Below are 19,906 nucleotides of genomic sequence, written 5' to 3'. Positions count from 1 at the left end.
AGGTCTGGGGCAGAGCCCGAGAACTCCTGTGGCTCAGGACCCCTTAGCAGCACAGACTGTGTTTCTGGAACACTCTATCCGTTACGCGTTATCCGTTGTGCAGCAACGGAGGGCTGCCTGGTGGTCCTGACTGCAGGCATTCCAGCCCAAGCTGAGACTTTATCAACTGCATCCTTCCGTAGAGGATTATGGGGTGTCTGCTCAGCCACGATTCTTTTTTAAAACTGCCCCTACCACAGCCCCAGTAACCGAGTTGAGGCTAGGTGACCATATCAGAGCTGCGAAAGCCTGCCCACCAGGGTGGACCCATGATCCACAAGAACTCGATCCACAGGCCAGCTGGACCAGCCTGATTCTTTCAAGAGGCTTTGAATGAAGTGAAACTAGGACTAGAAAAGGTCTCAGGCCTTTAAAGCAGTACAGATAGAGCCGGGTGGGCATCATGGCAACCTGCAGTCAAGGTTAGGAGGAAGAGGAAACGCTGAGTGAGCACAGCAAGCTGGCTTGCAGAGATGCGAGTGGAGCCTCCCAGAACAGGAAGCCGGTGTGCCCTCCATGAATTCCCCGGCACCCTTCCAACACCCCATCTTGCAAGCCCTCCTCTTTCTTGCAACTGCAACCCCTTTCACATCGGACGGCAGAGCCGGTACCTGAACCTACTCCCCACTCCCACGACTCCACCTGTGCCGCTGAGGTCTCTGCTAAAGTCCAGAAGATGGCCTGAAGGGGACAACAGGGCAGGAGTGGCCTGGGACATGGAGTATCAGTGGGAGGGGAGAGCAGAAGGCCCTGGTGACCAGCAGGGCAGCGGAGGCCTCTTCAGGGCATCACAGCCATCTCACAGGTCACACGCTTGTCTAGATGGCAAATCACTTCATGGAACACTTTCAAGTGCCGCTCCTGTTTCCAGGGTTTGCATTAGTGTTGGGCTTTCAGGAATCTGAAATGCAAAGCTGTTCTTTTTATATTTTTATACAAAAGCAAAATACTTATTAGCTCTGCCTAAAGCTGGCCAACTCCGCCCTTACCAATCCAGTGTTTTCTTCCCTTAAATGCTAAGTCTTGTGGACTAATGGTTTGTGGGCAAAAGTTAAAGTAAAACCCCACTGATTTTGATTACCCAGGGAGAATTTCAGCATAAAATAATGAAACAACTAAAGTGTCAATATTTTGCGAGAAAGGCAATTATAAAACCATCAAATGAAGGGAGAAACTCAAACCGGCCCATTAACAAATGTTTCCAGAGAGAGGTCTACCTGAAAGGATCCCGCTCATTCTATACCAAGGCACCCACTCATTTCAAAACGGAACACTCTCCTCTCACTAAAGAGGCACAAACTACGGACAGGCATGCTGATGCAGGTGAGTCGCAAAGGCATCAGGAAAAAGCGAAAAAAGTCCGTCTCACAGGCTGCACGCAGTGTGATTCCACTACATGACATTCCAGAAAAGACAAAACCACACTGAGAGGGAACAGATCAGTGGTTGCCAGGGGCTGTGGGTGGGGGTGACGGGGTGGAAAAGGCGAGAACAAGGAGGAGTTCTGGAGGGGGGTGGAACTATCCTGTATTTTAATTATGGTTGTGATTATAAAATTCACAGAACAGAAAGGCCAAAAGAAAAAGATCAATTTTACTGTCTGATAATGTTTTAAATAATACTTAGTCACACACATACAAAAATGAATGGGCTTAGAAACAATGTGTACTCTTAAATAGGTGCCACCTGCCCTCTGTGATTCGATTTTTGCCATGAATCTGCACATGTTCTTTTCCGCACAGAATGAAATTATAAGCTGCAGCCTAGCTGAAACTAAATTAACAGATATTCTGAATCATGTGGATCTAAACTAATGAAGAGAAATTGTACTGCTGCAAAGCTGGGAAGCCTGCCATGTGCTACGCCCATAATCTAGGTATCAGCACGCCACCACACGACGCTATGACAAGCACCAAGGACAGGGCCATGACTGAAGAGACACCGTTAACTGTTCTGAACTTGTGAACTATAAACTCCTCCTGTAGTCAATTACACCACAAGTATTCTCCAGTGATTTTTTTAACCCCAACCCTATGTGTAAAAACCATATGTGTAAAATCATCAAACATTGTAAATTCTATCTACTCACCACGTAAGTGATTTTTTGCTTAGTTTACCTGCATGGTGCTAATATCAACCGTTTTTTAATTCATCAAAGCAAATCCCCCTCTCCACTTACAGAAGGAGATGGGAAAGCAAGGAGTAAACTTCTATGATTCATCCCTGGACAGAGTCCCCATCAGATGATGGTGGTAGAAGTCTCACAGATAATAACTATTTTTAAAATAAATTTTAAAAAATCACTCCCAGATACCATAAGGCATTCAAAAGCACATGGAAACCAGAAGAAATTTTAATTTCACAAAATTGCAAATGAAACCTGTGAATGTGCAGCTTACTGGCCACACGGTATAACTCAACCCCCAAGGCTACAGAAAATACTGGTGGGAAAAATTGCAGCCTTATAAGCTAAAGGGATCAAAGATCAAATTTTGGGACTAGGAAAGTAGCTGGAAATTTAAAGGTGAAGTGGCAACATGGAAACCACAGAATGAATGAAACCCTAATTCAGAGCAACTGCCCAAATCCCTGGCTCATCAACAATCTACACATGAGTGAAGAGGACCCCAGGGGACCCAACCGAAAGAAGTCAGAAACCAGAGAGATAGCGCCCCCTGAAAGATGGAACTACCCAGGATCAGATTCGTGAGTCTGATGCTTTTCTTAACCAAGGACATTCCTTAATTTGGGCAGCTCAACTGGCAGAAAACTGAACCCAAATAGGTTTGACAGGTAAGGGTACAGAACCCAAAACCAGTAGACGCAAGGAAACTACAGAGGTCAGCAACCTCCATGTTCAAATCTTTGTCTGACCATCAACTTTGCAGGCACAGGGAAGACCTCTAAGGGCCAGGTTACAGAAGCAGCCATGAGCATCATATCAACACATGTCATTGGCTACATATCAAAGGAGACAGAGTCTGTGATTTGAAGCCAGGCAAGCTGAACACCTCCCAGATCAAAAACGCTCAAACACATACATAAAGAGTCAGAGTTGCTGCACTATATCTGCAGCGTCTAGTCTTCAACTAACACATGCAAGGAAACAGGAAACCGTGAACCACACTCAGGGTAAAAATAAAAGAGATATAATCAGCATAACTGATTTTATCTTTTTCTTTTTTCTTTAGATGTATTTTTTATTGAGGTAACACTGGTTTACAACATTATGTGTCACACGTAGAACAATATACCTACACTTCTGAATACCCTACACTGTGCTCATCACCAAACATTTAGTTTTCATTGGTCACCACACAGTTGATCCCTTTACTCATTTCACCCTCCCCCTTCTGCTCCCTCCCTGGTGGTGACCACTACTCTGTTCTCCACATCTAGGTGTTTGTTTTCATTAGGTTTGGTTTATTCACTTATTGGGGGGTTTTGTTTGTTTTTATATTCCACATACAAAAAAATCATGCAATATTTGTCTTTCTCCATCTGACATCCCATTTAGCATAATGTCCTCAAGGTCTATCCATATTGTCAGAAACCACAAGTGTTTGTCCTTTTTACGGCTGCATAGTATTCCATTGCGTATACATGCCATATCTTCTTCATCCATTCATCTGCCATGGGTACTTAAGCTGTTTCCACATCTTGGTGACTGTGAACAATGCCCTGATGAACACAGGGGTGCATATGCCTTTTTGAATTAGTGTTTTCGTATTCTCTGGATACTCAGGTGTAAGATAGCTGGACCAGGTAATAGTTCTATTCCTAACTTTTTGAGGACTCTCCATACTGTTTTCCATACTGGCTGCACCAGCTTACCTTCCTACCAACAGTGTATGGGACCCTTTTCTCCATAACCTTGCCAATACTTGTTATTTCTTGCCTTTTTGATAACAGCTATTCCAACAGGCATGAGGTGATTTCTCATTGTGGTTCTTATTTGCATTTCCCCAGTAATTAGTGATGTCAAACATCTTTTCATATGCCTGTTAGCCACCTGTATGTCTTCACTGGGAAAATGTCTACTCAGAACCTCTGCCCATTTTTTCAATCAAGTTGTTAATTTTTCTGTTGTTGAGTTTTATGAGTTCTTTAAATATTCTGTATATTAATATCTTATAAGATGTACATTTACAAATATCTTCTCCCGTTTGGTAGGTCATCCTTTCCTTTTGTTGGTGGTGATCTCCTTTGCTGCACTGAAGCTTTTAAGTTTGATGCAGTTTATTTTCGCTTTTGTTTCCCTTGCCTGAGGGGACATATCTAGAAAGATATTGCTAAGACCAGTGTCAAAGAGTGTAGTGCCTATGTTTTCTTCTAGGGGTTTTATGGTTTCGGGTTTTTCATTCAAGTCTTTAATCCATTTTGAGTTGATTTTTGTGTATGGCATGAGATAGTGTCTAGTTTCATTCGTTTGCATGTGGCTGTCCTGTTTCCCCAACACCATTTATTGAAGAGACTGTCCTTTCCCCACTGTATGTTCTTTGCTCCTTTATTGTAAGTTAATAGTTTGTAGGTGTATGTGTTAACGTCTAGGCTCTCAGTTTCATTCCATTGACCTATGTATGTTTTTCTGCAAATACTGTGATGTTTTAATTGCCATAGCTATGAAATCAGGGAGTGTGCTACTTCCAGCTTTGCCCTTTTTCTCAGGCTTGCTTTGGCTATTTGAAATCCTTTTTGTTTAATTTCTGTGAAAAATATCCTTAGTATTTTGATAGGGATTGCATTAAATCTGTAGATTGCTTTGGGTAATATCAACATTTTAACAATGTGAATTCTTCCAATCCATGAGCACAGAATATCTTTCCAATCATTTGTGTCTTCTTCCATTTCAGGTCCTTCACCTCCTTGTTAAATTTATTCCTAGGTATTTGATTCTTTTTGTTGCACTTGTAAATGGTATTGTTTTCGTAATTTCTCTTTCTGCTAGATCATCGTTAGCATATAGAAACAGGTTTGTATGTTGACTTGCAAATTCACTGTATTCGCTTATTATTGCTAATAGTTCTTTCGTAGAGTCTTTAGGGTTTTCTATATGTAAAATCATGTCATCTGCAAATAGTTTTACTTCTTCCTTTCTAATTTGGATGCCTTTTACTTCATTTCCTTGCCTAACTGCCCTGGCTAGGACTTCCAACATTGTGTTAAATAAGAGTGGCAAGGGTCAGTACCCTTGTCTTGCTCCCAATTTTAGAGGGAGGGCTTTCAGTTTTTCACAACTGAGTATAATGTTAGCTGTGGGTTTATCATATATGGCCTTTATTATGTTGAGGGACGTCCCTTCTACATCACTTTATTAAGAATTTTTACCATAAGTGGGTGTTTAATCTTGTCAACTGTTTTTTCTGCATCTACTGAGATAATCATATGTTTCTCATCCTCCGTTTGGTTTATGTGCTATATCACACTGACTGATTTGCATATGTTGAGCCATCCTTGCATCTCTGGAATAAATCCCACTTGATCGTGGTGTATGTACCTTTTAATGTATTGTTGGATTTTGTTTGCTAATATTTTGTTGAGAATTTTTACAACTATGTTCATCAGAGATATTGAACTATGTTCATCATAGACATACAATTATGTTCATCAGTGTGTGTGTGTGTTTTGTCTTTGTCTGATTTTTACATCAGCATGATGCTATCCTCACAAAATGAGTTAGGAAGCATTCCCTTCTATTACATTCTTTGGAAGAGTTTGGGATGGACAGGCATTAAAGCTTTGAATATTTGGTAGAATTCACCTGTGAAGCTGTCTGGTTGTGATCTTCTCTTTGGGGCAGCTTCTTGACTACTGTTTCAATCTCTGCACTAGTGATCAGTCTATTCAGATTTTCTATTTCTTCATGATTCAGTCTTGGACAGCTGTATGAGTCTAAGAATTTGTCCATTTCTTCTAGGTTGTCCAATTTATTGGCATATAGTTGTTCACAATATTCTCTTGTAATCCTTGGTATTTCTGTAGTATTTGTTGTTACTTCTCCTCTTTCATTTCTTTCCTTCTACTGACTTTGGGCCTTGTTTGTTCTTCTTTTTCTAGTTCCTTTCAGTATAAGTTTAAATTATTCACTCGAGGTTTTTCTTTTATCTTGAGGTAGGCCTGCTTTGCTATAAATTTCCCTCTTAGTGCCACTTTTGCTGCATCCTATAAATTTTGGTACATCACCTTTTCATCTTAATTTACCTTCAGGTAATTTTTTATTTCTCCTTTGGTTTCTTCATCAACCCAACAGTCACTTGGTAGCACGTTGTTCAGTCTCCACATATCTGTGATTTTTTTCCAGATTTCTTCTTGTAGTTGATTTCTAGTTTCACACCACTGTGATCAGAAAAGATGCTTGACATTATTTCAATCTTCTTAAATTTACTGAGATGTGTTTTGTGTCCCAACATACAGCCTACCTTTGAGAAAGTTCCATATGCACCTGAGAAGAATGTATATTCTGCTGCGTTTGGATAGAAGGCTCTGTACAAATCTATCCAACCCACCTGGTCTAAGGTTTCATTTAAGCCCTCAGTTTCCTTGTTGACGTTTTGTCTGGATGATCTATTCATTACGTAAGTGGGGTGTTAAAGTCCCCTACTGTTATTGTGTCACTGTCAATTTCTCTCTTTAAGTCTGTTAATAATTGTTTTATATATTTTGGAGTTCCTATGTTAAATGCATTATTTATTATATATAAAAAATCCTTTATTATTATATACTGTCCATTTTGTCTCTTGTTACCTTTTTTGGCTTTAAGTCTATCTTGTCTGCTGAGTGTGGCTACACCCACTTTCTTCTGGCTGCCATTTGCTTGGAGTGTCATCTTTTAGCTTATGTTTGTCTTTAGAGCTGAGGTGAGTCTCCTATAACATATGGTTGGTTCTTGTTTTTTAATCCATCCAGCCACTCAGTGTCTTTTGATTGGTGAATTCACTCCATTTAGGGTAATTATTGATAAATGAGGACTTAGTATTGTGATTTTATCTTTTGTTTTCTGGTTTCTCTATATCACTGTTATTTCTTTTTCTGTGTGTTTCGGCATGCCATCTTGGTTTGGTGGTTTTCTATGATGTTTTTCTGTTTCCTCCTTTTTTATGTTTCATGTCTCAGCTCTAGATTTATGTTTCCTGGTTACCATGGGTTTGTATAAATATCTCACAGACAAAATAGTCCTTTTTCTGCTGATATCATCTTATCATCATTTACCTATAGGGTTTCTGTCCTTTTCCCCTTATTACCCCTTTTCATGTTGTGAGTTTGTTGCCAAATTGAAGTAGCTATAATTATTTTTTCTGATTTTCCCCCTTTAACCTTTATGCTATAATAAAATGTTTAAAATCTATTCTGATAAAGATTTACAATTTTCTGATTCTATGTATCACCTTACTCAAAATTTTGTGTCCTTTTACCTTCTTGTTTCTGGTAGAAGAGTTCCTTTCAACATTTCTTGTAAGGTACATCTAGTGTTGATGAATTCCTTCAGTTTTTAGTTATCTGGGGAAGTCTTTATTCCTCCTTTATATCTGAGTGATAATATTGCTGGGTGAAGTATTCCTGGGTGACAATTTTTATCTTTCAGTATCTTAAGAATGTCATTCTACTCCCTCCTGGCCTATAGACTTTCTGCTGAGAAATCTGCTGATAGCCTCTATGGGTTCCCTTGTAGGTTACCATCCTTTTCTTCCCCTGGCTGCCTTTAAAATTCTTTGTCATTGACTTTTGACAATTTGAATATAATGTGTCTTAAAGAAGGTCTTTTTGCATTGAGGCAATTAGGTGTGCTATTAGCTTCATGGACTTGTACATCCAGTTTCTTCTGCAGGTTTGAGAACTTCTCAGCTATGATTTCTCTAAATAATCTCTGATGCCTTTTCCCTCTCTTATCCTTCTGGGATACCCATTATCTTCATGTGCACCCTTCTTAAAGAGCTGGATAGCTCTCGTAGAATTTCCTCATTTTTTATATCTTATTTCTCTTCCCTCCTGCATCATTTCTAGATTTCTATTTTTGAGCTCACTAATTCTCTCTTCCATATGGTTTGATGTATTTCCAGTGCTTTCTAATGCATTCACTATCTTGTTTATTGAGTTCTTCAGCTCCAGAATTTCTGCTTGGTTCTCTTTCAGAGTTTTGATATCTTTAGTAAAGTATTCCTTCTGATCATTAATTTTATTCCTGAGCTCACTGAACTGCCTTTCTGAGTTTTCTCATAGCTCAATAAATTTCTTCATGACACCTATTTTGAATTCTTTGTCAGTTAAACTGCAATATTCCATGACTTTAAATTTGGCTTCTGGAGAACTGTCATTTTCTTTTTTGTGGTATGGTGTTACTTTGGTTCTTTGTGGCACTTGATGAGTTGTTCCTCTGCCAGTGCATTTAAAGTAGCAAATATCTTTCCTCTTGATTCTAACGATTCAACAGGTTACAAATCAGAGGTCTTTCTTTTGTTTTCCAGTAGGTGGTGATATAGCACAAGTTAATGGTTTTCCATACCTGAGCTGCCTCCCTCATGTTTGAGAGTTGGCACATTCTACTCTCCACCACTTCCATCAGAGGTGCATCCTCATGTCCTCATTATTGTTTCTTGTGTCTCCAGGGGTCACTGATGCCTTCCTACTGCCAATATCACTGAGATGGTGGGCTCTTCCCTGGTATCCAGGACCCCCTGAGTTGTAGACTCTGCTGTCACAGGGGAAGAATGAGGGTGGGGGGGAACAGGGGTTGCACAGGTGCCTCTACTATGTCCAGTTTGTAAGGTTCGCAGACCCCACCACTGTGTGTGGAGGACTAGGGGGCCTGAATTGTGAGCGCCTTGGTGACTGGAGGAATGGGGTCTCAGGCCCCACTGCTGCTGCTGCAGTTACCTGCGGCTGCCAGCACCCCTGCGGTTGGGAGGCCAGAGTTACACTCACTGCCTCCTCTGCTATGATGTGTTCTCTGGGCCTATGGGCTCAGCTTCCATGGCCAGGCTGCAGCTCCCTCAGTTCTGCCTCCCCTGTGTGTTCCAGTCCACTTACCTTTAAATGTACAGATGTGTGGAATTCTCTGGCATCCTGGTGTGTTGAGAGGAGGCACCTTTGTTGAGCTGTAGATGTTTTACTGGTTGTAGACTGAAACGGAGCTTTTCACTCTGCCATGTTGCTGATGTCACTCTAATATAACTGATTTTAAATAGGCCCAGATATTGCATTTGGCAGACAAAGAGCTCAAAATGGCTTTACAAATATGTCCAAAGAATTAAAGTAATTTTTTAATTAAAGGGAAATATATGTTCAATGAATAAATAATCTCAGCAGAGAAATAAAAACTGTGTATAATAGAAACTATACAGCTCAAAAGTACAGTAACTACTAAAAATTTTAAATAGGCTCAACAGTAGTTTGGAGATGGCAGATAAACTTGAATATAGATCAACAGAAATCATCCAACCAAAAAAGAGAAAAATGTTTGAAGAAAAATGAACAAAACTTCAGAGACCTACAAAACAATATGAAGTACCCCAACATACATATAAGTGGAATCCCAGGGTGGGGAAAAGAGAGAGAGCAAGAGAGAGAGAGAGAGAAATAGCATAAAAATTTGAAGAAATAATGGCCAAAAACTTCCCAAATTTGTTTAAAGTTTCAAAAAGCTCAACAAACCCCCAAAAGATTTTTAAAAATCAATAAAATCACTCCTAGACACATCACAGTTAAACCACAAAAAAGCTAGAGAGACAGTCTTGAAAGCATTCAGAGAAAAACGCCACGTTATGTATGAGGAACAACAAGGAATTAATTGCTGACTTTTCACCAAAGACTATGAAAGCCAAAAGACACTGGAACAACCTGTTCAAAGTTCTGAAGGAAAAAAGCTAATGCTAACTATTCTATATCCAGCTAAACAGCACTTCAAATATGAAAGTGAAATAAAATAAAGGCATTTTCAGTAAACAAAACCTGAGAGAATTTATTGCCAGCAATTCCACTACAAAAAAAAGCTAAAGGAAGTACTTTAGCCTGAAGGGCAACTGAGAACTATACAAAAAAAACTGTAATGGTAAATATGTACCATTACATACAATATACAGTTTAAATATTTTTAAACTATATATTTTTTCTTAACATCTTTAAAAGATATACCTACTTAAATAAAAACTTATAAGTCAGTAGTGAGGTTCATAACAAACAGATTTAATATACAACAGTAGCACTACACAAATAAAATGATGGGTACATAAAAATACACTATTTCAAGTTTTCTCTATTTTACGTTAAGTAATTCAGTATTCACTCTAAGTTAATATAAGTTTAAGTTTAAAATTCATATGTAATCTTTAGAGCAACAATTTTTAAAAGTACAAAAATATAAAGCTAGAAAGCCAAGAGAGAAACTAAAGTGGAATAATAAAAATTATCTGGTTAAAACAAAAGAAGACAGGAAATGAGGAACAGAGAAAAAGAAACAGAAGACACAAAACAAATTGCAACAGAGAAGATCTAAGTACTGCCATATCAACAATTAAATGTAAGTAGACTAATATTCCAATCAAAAGACAGAGATTATTAAAACTAGATTTAAAATCCAAGACCGAATTGTAAGCTGTCAACAAAATACACACTTTAAATATAAAGACATAGACTGAAAGCAAAAAGCCAGAAAGAATATATTCTTTGCAAACAGTAAGCATAAGAAGATGCAGTGGCTGTATTAATAACAGACAAAATAGACTTCGTAACAAGAGCTGTTACTGGAGACAAGCAGAGGGACACTTCATAATGACAAAGTGGTCAATACACAAGGCAAATATAGCAATTATAAATTATATGTGACTAACAACAAAGCTCCAAAATACACAAAGTAAAAACTGATAGAATTAAAAGAGATGAATCCACAATCATAAAGACTTTAATATATTCCCCTCAGAAAGTCATAGAATTAGACAAAAATATCAGTGAGCATATAGAAGATCTTAATGACACCATCAATCACCTTAACCTAACCAATATTTCCAAAGCATGAAACCCAGTACCTACAAGATATGCACTCTTTCAAGTCCGTATGGAATGTCTACCAAGATAAACTATAAACAGGTCCATAAAACAACTCTTAGTAGTTTTCAGAATATTAAAATGTTACAGACTGTATTATCATGTTGCAACAGAATTAAGTTATAAATCAACAAAGAATAAAACATCTGGAAGGGCTCATGAATATCCAGGAATTTAAAACTCACTTTTAAAGAAACCATACAAATCACAGAGTAAGCTGGAAAATATTTTGAACTGAATTATAATAAAAATTGGTAAATGATAAATTAGGCTTCACTAAAATTTAAAACTTCTGCTTTGAAAAAATCATTAAACCAAAATGAAAATGTTTTCAAAATATACCTGATTAAGAACAGATATCTATAACATATAAAGAATGCTCAAAGCTCAAAAATAAGAAAACAAACAACCCAATAAAAAATAGGCAAAAATATTTGAACAAACACTTCACCAAAGAAGATATATGACCATCAAAAAAGCACATGAGGGCTTCCCTGGTGCTGCAGTGGTTCAGAATCTGCCTGCCAATGCAGGGGACGTGGGTTTGATCCCTGGTCCAGGAAGATCCCACATGCCACAGAGCAACTAAGCCCATGTGCCACAACTACTGAAGCCCACACGCCTAGAGCCTGTGCTCCACAACAAGAGAAGCCACGGCAATGAGGAGCCCACGCACCACAACAAAGAGTAGCCCCCACTCGCCACAACTAGAGAAAGCCCATGTGCAGCAACAAAGACCCAACACAGCCAATTAATTAATTAATTATTTTTTTAAAAAGCACATGAAAACATGATCAATATCATTAGGAAAATGCAAATTAAAACCAAAATTAGATACCACTTCCCATCTTGCAGAGTGACTAAAATTAAAAATACAACACCAAGTACTGGCAAGGATATGAAGTGATTGGAACTCTCAAACATTGCTGGTGGCAAGGTCTATATAATTATTCCACTGAAATACTTTTATTCTGTCTCCCCAAAAAGAAGCTAATCTAGAAATAAGCAATGTAGACCTGAAAAGTATATTTTATATTTTAATTTTCTACTCACTTGATACTTTTTAAACTAACTCAATCATTGAGTAACTAATAGTCAATTGCCACTTTAAAAAATTAGCTCATGGCTGAAACGAGTCCTAATAAGCAGCTTCAGAGAACTTTCCATCAAATTCATGGAATCTGTCAGAAATGAGGAGGAGGCAGAAATCCAAGCACCTAGTCTGATCTGCCTCAACTCAGCACCTTAGTGTCCCCCTTCCCCTCCAAGGTTCTGGGTCTGCCTTGGGAAGAATGAGGCAGCCACACCTCACAGAACAAAGTCTGGGGTATCACTGCCACCAGGGGCAACAGCATCACCTGTCGAGACCAAGGTCAAGCTCTTTCTGCCCTCGAGCTGTGGCTCTCACACATCAAGTTGGAATCTGTGAACAGTTTTTGTTACTATTAGTAGGACATCTACAGCACAAATGATTTTGCTACAGATTTAAGACAAGCCGTTCGGTAGAAAATGACAACACATGAATCTCCAAAGAAAGAGAAATTACAAAAATACTTCATTTCGAGTATTCTCCAGATCCCTTGGTCTATCTAAATGACCAAAGAACACGGACCTCCCAAAAGTGATACAGTACATGAAAATCAAAGGACAAAGGGCTTTCATGACCCAAGGAGCTGGAAGACACAGGCACTTCAGCCTCTATGACTGACCCTGACAAATAATGAATTCCATGACTTGTTTGTGTGGGAACCCCACCCCACCGAGGGAAAAAAAATGAAATGCAGATTTACTCCATCCTGGGCAGTTGGAACACATACACAATGTGAATGCAGCTCAAAACCACAATTGTAGCCTTTTTATTCCCAGAAAAAAAACACTTCACTCAGACAACAGCATATCCATGGTGGTGTACTTGGAAATTTTACTTTTGCTAAAATTAAGAACTTTGTAAGAATTAGATGATGGGGCTTGGACCAGTTGGGTCAGAGATGCTGACAGCCTTTCAAAATCAAAGAAGCTATTAAAGAAAGCAGGGTTAAAGAAGAGACTGATCGCTTAGACAAAATAGTACAAGTTCGCACTCCCTGTTCATCACAGCCCCTAAAAATAAGCCCCAGGATTTCATCTGAACCTCGCTATCGTGGCCAACCTCCCTCTCTTCTGAGGTAATGTCTATAAATCTTGGCATCCAGTGCTCCTTTGCACCACATGTCAGCTATTAGCAATGGTATTTTTCCTGACAGCTAATTGGTAACATTAGTGTGCTTGCAAAGTCATTTTACAACCATTAACGGCAACACGTATTTTAAGCAGGGGGCATGGCACTGCCTGAAACTCCAAGGGCCATGCTGAATTTTCACCCTGTTTGCCAGTAAAAGGAGAAACGCGGTGAAAATGAAATGCATACCTTGGGCTTATTTACATGACAGCTGAATTAGTGATGCTTCTCGTGCCAGAAGAGTGTCTCCAAGTAACGTCTGTGCTCAGGGAGTCTCCCAAGGAGAGCAGACACCCAGGAGCCGCGCCCCCCAAGCCTGAAGGGGCGGTGGCCCCACACGGCGTGGCCCTTACCTTTCCTTTTGGTTGTGTAAAACCCAACAGCTGCTCCATCCCTCCACAGAATTTTAGCCTCCTCCTTCACAGAGTGAGGTAAAAAAAACATGTCATCGTCATCCAAATTCCTCTCCAGTCTTCCAAAAATAACGACGTTCAGAATGAAAAGCACAATCCTTTCCCCAAATGACTGAACCTTTGAAGAAAAAACAAAGAGAACATCTAAGGGAGGCAAGAGGGGAAAACCAGACACAATACATTCTAGGCCTGGAGTCAACCCCCATGCTGGGGGCCAGGTGTGGGCTCCCCCGCCACACAGTTCTTCTCACGCGCGAGATCCAAAATGCGGATCACAGTTTCTCACAGAGGTCTTCCCACCCCTGACCTCTCACGCCACTGGCCCCCAGGAGCGAGATGCGGGGCCAGAGGGGCCTCCTACGTCTCCAGGACCACAGACGCGGAATGTGCGGAGACAGAGAACACTCGGTCACATACGAGTGAAACAGGGGGTTACCTCCAGGCACGACATTTCAGCAGAAACACTGGATGTGTCCCGAGAGAAACCCAGTCTGCCATGTTTAACAACAGCCCCAGAACTGTGACCCTCAGGAGGAGGTTAAACAATCAGGGTTTCTTATTGGTGTACACTTGCTACAGCAAGCGCAACTGATGTGCAGTGGCTTGTGACAGATTTTGAGCACATACTAGAGTCCCAACCCCAGAGCGTTACTGGGACTCAAGGCCCGGCCCAAGCTAAGCTACCAAATGCAACCATCTCTCACCCACGGCAATGTCATGACAACTGAGGAAACTATATTGAGGTCAAGGTTAGGCCCACAAAAGGGCTTTATCATTCACAAGTCAAAATGACTTCCTGCTCCTGCCTGTTCATATCCTCTGCATTGGTACAGCCCACGGATGGCACGGGTGTGGCATAAATGAAGGCCTCCCACTCCTGCACCCACAGCAGATGTAACCAATCAATCCCCACTCTTTGTGGCTGAGCCTGGATATGGTCTCAGGACCCTCCTAAATGCAGTCCTCCGGGCAACCACAAGCAACTGCTAAAATGTGGCGCTTGAGATGATACCCATCAGCTAGTGACAAAGTGACAGTATTGTTTTATTAGATTTTACTCCGACAACACTGCCGTGTGACAGCCTACGGGCGTGGGTGTTTGTCGTCCCTTCCTATGAAGCACCATGAAATCAGCAAGAGTATTACCTGGGCTGAGACTGGTCACCCACATGGTACCATTCACTTCTCCCCACCCACCAGGGAGGTCCTGGTTTATAGGTGAGGAAATTGGCCCAGAATGCAAAATATTTCACCTTCATCTGGAGCCAAATCTTAGATGAGAAAAAGATTTGCTCAAAGAGGGTAAGCAATTACACGTATTGCTTTCCCTGCCTTGTTCCCAGGAAGCCTTAAGACAGCTGGACGAGGGCTCTGTCAAAGGCAGGCAGGTTCGAAACACCAGACCAGGACTTCTGAGTCCCAGGCCAGTGCACCTGCTGCAGCCCAGCCAGTGGCTCCCTTCTGCATTTGCATCCATTAGAGCTTTGGGACAGGGAGGTTTGATATAAATATGGATGCTTGGTTGTATATTCAATATTGACCCTTAAATATCATCATTTGTGGTCGTGGCTTCTCAGCCTAGATTTGCTGGGAGAGCTTCAGCAACTCGCATATGCCTTTCAGTTTCAGTTTCCTCACTAGTCAAGGGAGAAGATTGCCTAAGTGGTCTCTCAAACACTTGTATGTTTTTCAAATGCTCCAATAATAAACATAAGCCTGCCTGCAGCCCTCCAGCACATGACACTAAGTATTTAGTGCCAATACACTTATTAATTGGCCCAGAATGCAAAATATTTCACCTTCATCTGGAGCCAAATCTTAGATGAGAAAAAGATTTGCAAAAGCCACACCAGCTTAACTCTGAGAAGCCACCCCAATTCTGTATCTCAGACAGTAGCAGCCAAATCAAGTGCAGACTTTAAGAATAACTAGTTCATCACAAAACCCGAGGGTGTGATGTGGGAGGCTATATTTTTCAACTTATAAAACCAAAAAGTTCAGAAGAAAGTCAGAAGAGAAAAACAGATTGCATCTGGCAGAAGGGAAATATCCAATCAAAAACTGGCAGGAGAAAAAAGGAGAAAAAGAAAATGCACTTAATTTGTTCAATTTCATTACAGGGGGGAAAAAAGTGTGACATGTGATTCTGACTTAGAAACATTTCTGAAAACACAAAACTATGATCTAGTTCTAATCCCTCAATTAGGACCACTAATTATATTAACAGAAAGAACACTAAGAAAGTTGATTTTTTGTTTGGTTTGGTTTGGTTTGGTAATTGGTGAAGAAGAGCTGGCTAAGAAACAAAATGTAATTAAAAGAAAAAAAGTCAAGACCCCAAATTCTATAAATGGAGAGGGAAATTATCGCCACATACAGCTGGGGCAGATAGATCTTTATAACCTGGTTCATTAAGTGGAATTAACATACAAGTTTCTTTCTGTTGACAACATAAGCCAAATTTTCAGAAAATGTGAGGGTTTTCCTCATCTAAATTTAGAAGAATTGATACACAAAGGAAGTGACCACCCTTGTTCTGAAATATATGCATATTTATATATATATACATATATGTATATATATACACATATATGTATATTTAAAGAGACAATCAGACTCTTCCTAGGATTCAGAACACCCAACTGCTTATATAACCTGCTTCATCTACAGAGAGTGACATACACAGGTACTAGGCAGCCTTGCTGTGTACATCACGCCCGTTTGCTGAAGCTCTAGTTTTGAAAGAAAACCCTTTCCAAGATAATATCTATCAAGTCAATTAAAATCAGACCTGAAAACATCCTGCCATTTGTGACAACATGGCTGGAACTTGAGGGCATCATGCTGAGAGAAATAAGGAGAAAGATAAACACTGCCTGATGTCACTTATGCATGTAACATAAAAGAGCCACACTCAGAGCAACAGAGACTAGAGTGGTGGTTGCCAGAGGCTGGGGGTGGCGGAAAGGGAAGGATGGTCAGAAGGTTCAAGTTCTGGGGCTCTAACACACAGCACAGTGATGGCAGCTCACGGCACTATATTACATACTTGAAAGCTGCTAAGAGAGTAGGTCTTAAATGTTCTCACCACAAAAATAAAAACAGCAATTATGTGATGCAGATGTTAACTAAGACCGTGGTAGGAATCATTTTGCAGTGTATCCGTGGAGTACCAGATCAACGCATGGTGCCCCTTACACTTACACAGTGTTGTTACATGTCAATCACATCTCAACAAAGCTGGGGGAAAAAAACAGACTTGAGAAAGACAACCTTTAGAATGGGGAGAAATATTTGTTAATCATACATGCAATAAGAACTTGCATCTAGAACACAGGAAAGCTCTTACAACTCAGCAGTAAAAAGTCAATCCAATTAAAAAAATAGGCCAAGGATCTTAATACATACTTTCCCCCAAAGGATATACAAATGGCCAATAAGTACATGAAAAGATGCTGAACATCCTTAGCCAGAAGGAACCCTCCCCCTTGCCATCCCAGGTCTCTATAAAGCTTCAAAGACCACCAGGCCTGCCGTCAGAGACACTAGCACTTGTGTCCAGTTCAATCACTTACTGGCTGTGTGGCTCAGCTTCAATTTCTTTGTCTGCAAAACAAATACCTTAAAGATGCTGAAGTCAGATAATCCCTGTAAAAAGTCTCAGTAATACATAGGCTAGCATCTAACCCGATGTCTACCTCATAGTAAGTACCAATAAACATTACTGGAATGCAATGAACAGACACACTAGAGGGATGATGTGGATTAAACTTTCAAAATTAAGATGTGAGAGGCCACTCAGGAAGGTAACAGAGATTTACCAATAGCCAGATGTCTGTCGCATATAGCCATTTATTACTACTTTGCTTGCTGGTGGGGCGTTACAGATTGAACTGTGTCCCCCCAAAAGATGTTAAAGTCCTAACCCCCAGTACCTAAGAATGTGATTTATTTGGAAATAGGGTCTTTGCAGATGATCACGTCAAGATGAGGTCATTAGGGTGGACCCTAATCCGACATGACTGGTGTCCATATAGAAAAGGGGAATTTGGACAAAGACAGACAGGCACAGAGGGAAGAGGACGGGAAGACACAGGGAGAACAGCACTGATAAGCCAAGGAAAGCTGAGGCCACCAGAACGTAGGAGAGTGGCCCGGAACAGAGTCTCCCTCACGACCCTCGGAAAACACCAACCCTGCCAGCAACTTGATTTGGGTCTTCTAGCCTCTGGGACTGGGAACTAACAGATGTCTGTCGTTTAAACTATCCAGTCTGTTGCATTTTGCTACAGCAGTCCTAAAAAATGAATCCACAGGGGTAGACTACTTTAACTTACTAACATGATAAAAAGTACACTGACCTTTAAAACCTGTTGTGCAATGTCCACTTAAATTTGCAGTGCCTCACCTTCATCAGACCTTCTCTTGCCGGATCAGAGGTCCTTAGGACATCTTCAGTGTTCCACCAGGACTCCTTCACGTAAACAGCCACAACTAAAGAGGAAGCCAAGAGAAAATGATGATGTGCACCCGGCCAACCGGCCACCAAAGGGGCAGTGTTGGCAGCATGCAGCCACGGTCAAGGTGCAAAGGAAAGTTTACATGCAGGAAAAGCAGGCGATGTTTCTAGAGCTGAGTTGTCTGAGAGCACTGACCAGGACAGAGTGATCACTGTCCCCTGAAAGGACTTCACAGGTGTGTGCAGAGACGGCCTGTTGTTGACCCCAGCACAGGATGTACCCCAATGCTGTTGCGCTCCAGAGCCTACACACCAAGACTGACAAACTCAATGCGTGAGAATTACATTTTGTTCAACGACGGGACACAACTTGGAACTCTGCAAATTTAGTCAAACCCAACATGATCTAAGGGCATGAAATGAGCCATCTTCTCGTTACCCTCAGTGCTGAGCTTCGCGCTGGCTTCTTTTACGTGCTCTTCTTTCATTCTCATGGCGAAACTGTGATCTGCATTTTTCCGAGGATGCTGACATTCTGAGAGGGAGTCCCCTAGCAAGCAGCTGGGAGGGCTGAGGTGGGTCCAGCCCTCGGCCACTGGACTCCAAGTTCAGGGCTCTTTCCAAGAGGCTGGAGATGGGTCAGCTTGTCAATAGAGCAAATCGTGCATGGGTGGTGGGGGGGGGGCAGAGGTAGTCTTTGGGTAAGAAGACTCTGGGGCTGGGACCTGCAGGAGAGGAAGGGTAGAGACATCTCTCCTACCCCACTCGTGCCCCGCTCTTATCTAGACAGTCACCGAGGGCTGTTGATTCCACCCACTCTGAGCTTGGACACGGGTTCTGCTGCTTAGTAGAGGTGATCCTGGTTCACCCTCATCCTCACCAAGCCTCAGATTCCTCATCGGAGCCGCCCAAACTGGTCACCCAAGGTGGCTGACAAGTTCCGATGAGGATCAGATGTGAAACACCCAGCACAGGGCCGGGCAGGTAGGACGCACTCAGCATCCGCTAACTAACACATCAGTTCTTCCCTGCTGGTCCATCTCCACAGGTGACTGTGACAGTGACCCACCCGGTCCCCTGCCCCAGTCTCCCCTGCCAATCTATCCCTCCTACGGGGCCGCTGCAAAGCAGATCCAGTCATGGCCTCCGCCTGTTGTCTCTCCTTTCCTTGCTTAGAAATACATTTTAAAACACTAAAGTCACCTTGGTCGTTTTCTACTATCCTTTTTTTTTTTTGAGACTGTTGTGAAGACAAGTTTTAGGTTCATGGCAAAATTGAGAGGAAGGTACAGAGGTTTCCCACATACCCCACTTATCATCATCCCCCAGGAGAGTGGTACATTTGTTATAACTGATGGACCTACATTGATACATTGTAATCACCCAAAGTTCATAGTTTACATTAGGGTTCACTCTTGGAGTTGTACATCCTATGGGTCTGGACAAATGTATCAACACATGTATCCATCACTACCACACCACACAGAGTATTTTCATTGCCCTAAAAACTCTCTGTGCTCTGTCTTGTTCATTCCTCCTCACCACCCCCTACCCCTGGCAACCACTGAGCATTTTCCTTTCTCCATAGTTTTGCCTTTTCCAGAATGTCTTATAGTTGGAGTCATACAGTGTGTAGCCTTTTCAGATTAGTTTCTTTCCCTTAGTGAAATGCACTTAAGGTTACTCTATGTCTTTTCATGGCTTGATAGCTCAAAATCCTTTTCAGCACTGTCTTCAGGG

General features: G+C 41.2%; 1 protein-coding gene across 1 annotated transcript in view; it reads right to left on the bottom strand.

The window, feature by feature from the left end:
* Positions 1-19,906, bottom strand: part of LOC130846736 (protein FAM169BP-like) — a 45,305-nt gene that overhangs the window by 19,830 nt on the left and 5,569 nt on the right. The window contains exons 2-3 of the mRNA XM_057725139.1: positions 18,116-18,201; positions 13,648-13,825 (exon numbers count right to left, since the gene is read on the bottom strand). Of these exons, the coding sequence (XP_057581122.1) occupies positions 13,648-13,825; positions 18,116-18,201 (264 nt within the window). The remainder of the gene's footprint in view (positions 1-13,647; positions 13,826-18,115; positions 18,202-19,906) is intronic.

The sequence above is a fragment of the Hippopotamus amphibius genome, chromosome 2, assembly GCF_030028045.1.
Source record: "Hippopotamus amphibius kiboko isolate mHipAmp2 chromosome 2, mHipAmp2.hap2, whole genome shotgun sequence".
Taxonomy (NCBI): Eukaryota; Metazoa; Chordata; class Mammalia; order Artiodactyla; family Hippopotamidae; genus Hippopotamus; species Hippopotamus amphibius.
The sequence above is the reverse complement of the archived record's forward strand: the minus strand, read 5'-3'. Positions and strand labels throughout refer to the sequence as shown.